Consider the following 8313-nt stretch of genomic DNA (forward strand, 5'->3'; position numbering starts at 1 on the left):
CCATCACACCTGGTGGAATTAGAAATGAATTTGGAGGGGTTGATGCAGCCCCCCCTCAACACACCTGCGGTAGGCTCAGCAGCCTGCAGACACTTTCGTCTCTTCCTCATCCCAGTGTGCAGGCCTGTGGGCATCAGAGTGGGGGACTGAGAGGCCTGTCAGTGTGTTGTAGGTCTATCAGGCATGTAGTTCTGATATACAAATATGGCAGGTTTCAAAGCTTTGAATGAGTTGAATGCATTCCTTCTTTTCTTCCCTTCTTCTGGCTTCCCTTATAGTCATTCATTTATTTGCCCATCAGTGCATTCATTCATTACTCAGTGTAGATTCTTCCTGCATGTTCTCTGTTCCAGGTTCTGAGGCTGACAGCTCACCAGGGCCAGTACCTTGGTCCCATACTGGTAGGATGGACAGGATGCACACTCAGATGATTGGTGGGGAGGAAGTGATTGGCACCCTAGGAAGGTGGATAAAGTGACACGGGGCCCAGAGGACGGAGGGCTGCTCTGTACTGGGAGTGGGGACAGAGGACTCATGGGCAGAGTAAACCCTGCTGCTGGGCCTGGAAGAACAGGGATTGCTGAGTATGTGGAGACATGGAATTGGAGTAGAGTGGGCAGAGGGGCTCGTGGGAGTGAGGACATGGAGTCAGCATAGCACAGAACAGGTCCAGTAGGGGAATCTGTTGGCCATATCTGGCCTGCTGCCTGTTTGGATAAATCAGGTTTTATTGGAATACAGCCACACCCCCTTGTTTACATATTTTCCATGTGCTACAGGCAGAGTTGCCTAAAATACTAACTTTCCTGGCCCTTTGCAGAAAATGTTTGCCTGCCCTGGTCTAGAGGAAGAGCAGGCCCTGGGTTGGGTGAGAACAGGGATGGGAATGCAGTCTGGTGAGCAGACTGAAACACGGGCTTTGGAGAGGCCACCAAAGGCTTTGGACTGGGGAACGTGCCGATGGGAAGATGAGCGCTGTGATCTGGGAAGATTGTGACAGCAGGTAGAGATTGATTGGCAAGGGAGACGTGCTTGCAGGTGTGTTTGATCTTTGCCATAATCGATAGTCATAGGAGGCAAGATGGAAGCGTTGGGCCAGGGGTGGCAGGTAGCGGAGGGGAAGAGGAATGAGTTACTGGGTGGGCCTGCCAGGAGGAAGGCTGCCGAGGACACTGAGATTTGGGGGTGGGGCCAGGACCAGAAGCAGGGGACACGGTTTTCCCATGGACGCAACACTGGGCTTCGTCCCTAGCAGCTGGGCTAAGTCAGCAAGGACCTGGGACGACTGCCAGACCTGGCTTAGGGACTGGGAGACAGAGGTGGGCAAGGAAGAGAGGAAGACAATAATTCTTTCAACTTCCTTTTGCCAGAGGGCAAAAACCCCTCTGGGAGAAATTTCTAGAAGGATGAAGCTTACCTTTGCTGCCTTTCTTCCTCTGTGTCTGTGCCCCTTCCCTCATTCAAGTTCCCCAGTGCCGTCTGCTTCTTTCATACTTCTGGAGGCCCTCTGTAGTACAGCCAAGGACACAAAGCCCCCGTACCCACCTTTCTGTCACATGGATTTGCTGTTAAAAGCCCTGCCTCCTGCCATCCTTGCAGTCCAGACCTGTGCCCTTTGGGACACTAACCCAACAGTGCCTGAGCTTGCCTTGAAGGGAGGAGAGTCTCAGAGTAGTGATGGAAGCAGGACAGGGGTGAGCAACTCACCTCTATTCCCATAAACTTGTTCCATTGGAGTCCAAGAAAATTGGGTTAGATGGGCATTGTGGGTGGCCTTAGGGGGGCATGGCCTCAGAGGGCAGCCTGCAACCTGCGGGATTTGGGGAGGGAGCAGCCTCTTCTCCTGCTCCCATTTACTTAACCGGTGCTGAGATGACTCTGTGAATGTTTATTTGTCTCATTAGGGTGTGAGCAGAGCTGTGACTCATTCATCTTTAGAACCCCTTGTGGGAGCAGTGGGGGAAAGTTAATGGTGAGGGAGGGAGGCAGTGAATCTGAGCCACTGGTGGTTTTGCCATTAAGTAGTGCAACCTTCTCTCTGCACCTCGCCCATATGCTGCTTTCAGAAAAGGTCAGCCGATGGGCAAACCCCCGCACTGCTCTGTGTGGCCGGAGCTGTGTGGGGGTCTCAGGTTTGCCACTGGGGAGATTACTGCAGCCTTCACTGTCTGCTCTGTGTCTGCTGGAAGTCAGGTGCTGGGGCAGAGACTGCTCCATGTGCTGTGGGGTAGGGCTGAGGTAGCCCCAGGCTAAGGCTGACCCTGGGTTTCACCTCACAGCCCCTTCCTGGGCCCTTCCTGCATTTCTCATAGGCTCTGCCTTTGAATGCAAAACTAAGCTTGGCTCAGCCTCGTGCCTTGTGGAATTGAGGAGCCCTTACAGGTGTGTGGAGCTTTGCTGTGCCATGTGCACTGTCTCATGTAATCATCACAGTGGGTCAGTGATGTGCGTTTGTCTATTCCCTATTTTATAGATGAGAGAATGGATGTTCCAGTAGATGAAGTGACTTTCCCGGTACACTGGATAAAGAAGGCTTGAGCCCGGGTCTCTGGTCTCTCAGGCTCTTCTTCCTTGGATCCAGGGAATTGTCCTGTGGGGATGGACACCAAAAATTAAGACCCTTTGATCTAAAAGGGAAAGGCTGCATGGGTCTGTGAGGATAAAAATCTGTAAGCTAGATTTCACAGCACTTGAAGGAAGTACTTTTGGACAGCGAGAAGAAGCTCAGGATGTCACCTGGGCATTCAGCACACATTCAGTGTGTGGCTGGTGGCCCTGGAGCCTGCTGGACTGACATGTCATCAGTGCAGAGGGACATAGGTGAATGCTGTGGATGCTGGATATACAGTGGGTCACATGGGGTACAGGGAGAGGCCCTATCCCTGATCTTCATGGAGGCCAGTCCTTTTCTCCCACCACAGTCGCTGTGGCACCTGTCAGAGACCAGCAAGCAAGGATTGGATTGCCTTGGGGCTGGCCCAGGGGTGTGTGTCACTTTCTCTTGTTGATATGGGTCAGATGAGAGGATGAAGGCTCCTCCTCTGCTTCTTCCTCTCCTCCTGTTACCCTCCTTCTCCTGTGGCCCCTCCCTTCCTCTCTGTCCCCTGCCCCCTTCTCCCCTCTGTCCTCCCTGCTCCCCCCAAGACCCCCAAACTCTCTGCATGTGCTCTCCTAGGGTGCTGCCTCTCCTTTTTCTCTCTGTTCCCTTCCTCTCTTGATCCTTTCCTCTGCTCCTCCCCCTCTCTTTTTTCCTTGAATATTTGCCAACAGCCCCCTCTCCTCTCTTCTTCTAAGGGGAGTCTGTCAGGTGTGCTCACTCTGAGGAGCAAAATCCAGCCATAAGCCAGCTGCTCCAGGTGAGATCTGTGTTCAGATCTCCCCTCCACCCCACTGCTTTAATTCTAAGTCCTGGTGCTCCTCTGCTTTGCTGGCTTCTCTCTGTGTGACTTGGCCTGGGGCTCAGCCTTCCAGAGCCAGCGGTGGCCAGGCCCGTGTCGAGGACCCATCACAGAAAGTTGTACTGCAAGGCCCTAGAGGTCACTTAGTTTAGTTCTTTTCTGAAACCTGATTTATTTTTAAGTAGTAGGCTGTTTTTTAAAATACTTCTTGTGTATAGCTCCAACATCTAGAACAAATAAAATCAGAGTTGCTTTGGTTGAAGTGGGGGTGAGAACACTCATCCTGGCTGTTTGATGCAACACAGACACGTTCCATATTTAGTGGCACTGGGGAGGGGAATACACAGGAAGAGGACATGGGCCTGGAGACAGAGACCTGCCACACCTGGAACCCATGATACCTGGAAAGAATGCCAGGAAAAGCGGGTGTTGGGTCTTGTGGCATAGGATATCAGAAGTGCTGTGAATTGCTCAGGGGGGTGACCGAGGGAGCATTGTGTAGATGAGGGCAGTTGAATGGAAGATAGTGGTGACAGTGCAGCCCCTGGGATGGGGTGGGCAGGCTCTGTCCAGCAGTGACCTCCCACAGGCCTGGCTGGAGCTGCACTTAGTCTGTGGCAGTAGAATCCAGTCCTTGAGTTCCAAAGGGCCCTTCTTCAGGGACAAAGGTGGGTAGCATGGTAGGCTTGGATCTTGGCACCTGAAGTCATGGGCACTGTGGTCTTGAACAAGATCTTCCTGGGTCAGGTCCCTGGTTCCATTCCCGTTGTGCTCATCATCACCGTGGTCATATCTCCATGATTGGGAGTGACTTGGATTTTGGCTGGCCTCTGTGTGACAGCTGGGGCCTTGTTTTGCTGACCAGATGCCCAGGGTGGTAGATTGCCTATGATGTTTAAGGGATTATTGATACTTCTGGCCAAGAGCAGTGATTTAGGAATAATTTCTTGGGCTTCCTGGTGCTTATGGTGGCCAGAGCTTCCCCACAAGTGCATTGGGAACCAAGCCATTTGAAGCCAGGGTAGAAACACCATGTCCCCCAGCTGGTTCCCATGGATCATTATTATGATGATAACAAAGGACACTTCCTCTTGCTCACCCTCTGGTCCTGCATCCAAGTGGTTATGCCAGGAGTAGAGAATCCTAGAATCATCAGTAGGCCAGCCTTCCTTTCTCATTCATCACCTCGGACCACCAAGCTCCCAGGTGCCCACATCTGTTTAGGGTGGAATGGCCAGTGCCTGGCACTATTGCCATATGTCTTCCTACCATGCACCAGTGACAGACATCACTAATCAATTACAGTTCTCTTCCCCACAAGCCCAGATAAGGCTTATGAGCTTTTTGGAGCTGGCACTTGCATGCTGGTTCTGATATATGGCATTCATTCATTGAGTCACGGTTTCATGCATCTAGTAAAGCATTTACTGAGCTGGTGTTAATGAGCCAGACACTGCTTAGTGCAAGGAAAATGAGCCATGGTCCCTGCCCTGTCAAGAGGAGTTTTGAGTATAGTAGACAAACATGCAAATGTCTTGTAATTATTCTATCATGGTATAAGTTGAAAGCAGAGTTAGGAATCCCTTCTCCAGGAGCCTAAGGGGGACAGGACCTAAGTGCTGATGGTGTGAGAAAGGGACCAGGTCTTTTTGCTACACGGGATTGAGCCAGCACTCTTCATGTGAACCTTGTGCTTAATGATGGCAATGGTGGATGGTGGGGCCATGGACTCTTTGGTCTTATTCAAGTCATGGGACAAAGCTTGGCCAGAGACCCAGCTCTGGTAGCCCATCCTTACTAGCACCTTCTCTTCCACAGGAACAGGGGCTAAAACCCAATAACTCCAAAGAGTTAAGCATGTGCTTCACAGAGGTGAGTGAAGGGCAGAGTGGGGGATGGCTGCAGGGGACTGGGCTAGAAGGGGGTGTTTCCTAGGTGAGTCTCAGACTCTGAGCCCCCAGATCCCATCGCATGAGCTTCTGGCCCACTTAGACTTGGGTGGGTGCTCACTGCACTGGGGGTGCAGGGTCGGAGGCTGCAGCCAGGGGCCTTGGCTGTCTCCTTGGGTGAGACACAAACAGCTGCTCTGAGCAGAAGCCCTCTTAAGCCCTCCTGACTCTTTATGACAAGTGTCTTGAGTACCTACTCTGTGCTGGTTCTGTGATATTGAGGAGATTGGGAGATGGGAAAAGACACAGTCCCTTCCTAAAAGGAGCCCCAAAACAGGAGTGTATCTATGACTCCATATATAGTGTGTGTAGGTATTTATATGTATGTATGTGCGTGTGTGTGTGTGTGCATACACACACACTCTCACATATATATATATATATAGAGAGAGAGAGAGAAAGAGTGTGTCTATATATATATATAGAGAGAGAGAGAGAGAGAGAGGGAGAGGAAAAGAAGTATAAGCTCCTAGAGGAGAGTGCTCAGACAGAGATGTGTAGGGAAGAAGCTTCATGGAGCAGGGAGATTCAAAGACATTTAGGAACAGGTAGAACAGAGCTTCTCCCTCCTCTCCTCTCAGGAAGCAGGTGCCTGTGGACCCCGAGAGCTCCTTCTTGAGACCTTAGGTACCATGCTCCTCCTCTCTGGTCTGTGTCCACAGACCCTCTTCCTCACTTGGCAGTGTCAACCCTTTTCCCTGGGGACTGCTGCCCAGTCTCCTGGAGCCTGGGGCTCAGCTCAGCTCAGCTCTGTGGAAGCCTAGCTCCACCTGAGGGTGAGCACAGAGCAGGGTCCCCTGGGTGGATGGGGCGGGCAGGGGCTCAAGGACTCTACTTCTCGAGTCCTTTCCTTTGCCTGATCCCAGCCCTACTGACTCCTTTGTTTTTCTGTCTTTTGTTGTGCTCTTTGCTTCTGTCTCCCCTTGTGTCATGGCTGCAGCTCACGACCAATATCATCCCAGGGAGTAACAAGGTGATCAAACCTAACTCAGGCCCCCGCAGAGCCAGACCGTCGGCTGCCTTGACCGCTGTCTCCTTCCTGATGCTGAAGCTGGCCTTGTAGGCTCTGGGACCCATGTCGAGGGATTTCCGGAAACTACGCAGATGAGAACACCCGCCTGGCAACATGGAAACACACACACACACACACACACACACACACACACACACACACACATCTTGCAAAAAAAATTTTTCCCCACCTTGTCTCTGAACCTGTCTCCTCCCAGATTTCTTCTCTGGAGAAGTTTTTCTAAACCAAACAGACAAGTAGGCGGGCAGCCTGAGAGCTGGCCCAGAGGTCCCTCGGCAAGGGAAACCCAGTGCTGAGGAGGGTGCAAGGGTCTAGAAATGCCCTTCGTTTTCTCCTGGTGTTTTCTTCTCTGGACCTCGCTGACATAAAAGACCAAGATGACATCCCTGTGGCCTGAGGGACTGGAACTGTGCTGATGTGAACTGGGGCCAGGGATCCCCACTGGTGGCTTGGCAGAGGGCATCGGGCAGCAAAGCAGCCAGGCTGGCTGCTGGGGTTCCAGCTGGGCACCTCAGCACCTCCACTCGGTTTCGAGCATGGAGTTTGTTTTGTGCTCTCTGTCTGCATCTGAACTGAGAACCCCCAGTGATGCCTGTGGAGGGTGTGGTACCAGGCCCTCCGACTGTGGTATGGAGGGAGTACTGGGGCCAGCTCCAGGGGGCTTGGGAGCTCAGCCCTCTGGGGACATCCCCTTGGGCAGAGGGAGCAAAGCTTGGGCACCAGCTCAAGGATGCTGCTTCCTGCTTGGTGGCAGGAATTTTGAAATCAAAGAGAAATGATCCGTCATTGGCTCTTTTGGTTTCTTGTGGGTTCATTTGGTGGGTCTCCCACCAGGGAGAGGGGCAGAGAAGAACATGGCGGGACACCTGCTGGCACTGTGCTTCACTGGCCGCAGCTCTCTCCTCCTCTCGGCCCCCTGTTCCTCTTTTCCCACATTCTCTCCTCATTTCCCAGACAAGCGCCAACTGTATGTACATAATACGACTCCTTTCTCAACATATATGTATATATAGATCCATATACATATATTGTGTGGTTTCCCCTTTTTTCCTTTTTTTAAGAAACAAAACTATCGAAATAATACCCCAACAGATGAGCGAAAATGTATTATTGTAAAGTTTATTTTTTTTAACAATGTTGTCTATAATGGGAAAAAAAGGAGATTGACTCCCTGTGTCTCTGCCTCTGTCAGGCTGACTGGGCTGTGGAAGGGGGTTCCTGATCCGTATTCATACTTAGCCAAGGCTCCAATAAACATACTAGGAAGCAATTTGCCTTCTGCCTCCCTCCGGTGTGCCTTCTCCTGCTATTTTTTTCCTTGGCACAGTGCTGCCTCTTGGCTGCTTACCTGGGGTCCTGGTGGGCCTTGGAGAATGTGTGTGTATGTGTGTGTGTGGGGGGGACATGCACGCATGTGCACATGTGTCTCCATCTGTTATGTGTCTTTGATGTGGGTGATGGAGCTCCTTTAGGAGGTGGTTTTACACTTGGTGGGTCTCTGCATCCCGGCTATGCTCAGCCTTCTGGGCCCTTCTTCACCCATCCTCCTCTACCTTCCCTTACCTATCAGTGCGAGTGCCTGTTGATCCCCACCTTGAAGAGAAAGAAAGTACCTGTGGGGACCTGGAGGGACAGGAGACCAGTTGATCTTGACACCTCGGGTATATTTTTGTTTTAAGGTTGTCTGTGTGGTCCTATTAAGTGGCCCATTGGTCTTATGTGGCATGAGGTGATACCTTCTCACTGGGACTCCTGGTTTATTTAAGGTATGTGATTATGAAGGCAGGGATCTGGTCTTCTGGGTCCTACTAGAGAAGGAAGATGACCATGATTCATCCCTTCTTCTCTTTTTCTCCATTTACCACCCGGGCTCCACCTGGACCCTGGGCCTGCTGTATTCCCTGGGGAGATTCTCCCTGGAGAAGGCTAGGAG

At 51.7% G+C, this 8313-nt stretch overlaps 1 protein-coding gene across 4 annotated transcripts in view; it reads left to right on the forward strand.

Moving 5' to 3' along the window:
• Positions 1-7655, forward strand: part of GFRA2 (GDNF family receptor alpha 2) — an 85981-nt gene extending 78326 nt beyond the window's left edge. For 3 of the 4 annotated variants that reach the window (XM_040490365.1, XM_040490366.1, XM_040490367.1), the window contains 2 exons: positions 5217-5270; positions 6288-7655. In XM_040490365.1, coding sequence (XP_040346299.1) covers positions 5217-5270; positions 6288-6410 — 177 coding nt within the window. In that variant the 3' untranslated portion in view covers positions 6411-7655. The remainder of the gene's footprint in view (positions 1-5216; positions 5271-6287) is intronic. The other variant, XR_005795043.1, reaches the window with a different exon arrangement.
• Positions 7656-8313: the final 658 nt, after the last annotated feature.

Source organism: Herpailurus yagouaroundi, unplaced genomic scaffold (assembly GCF_014898765.1).
Source record: "Herpailurus yagouaroundi ecotype Mexico unplaced genomic scaffold, PumYag 181, whole genome shotgun sequence".
Taxonomy (NCBI): Eukaryota; Metazoa; Chordata; class Mammalia; order Carnivora; family Felidae; genus Herpailurus; species Herpailurus yagouaroundi.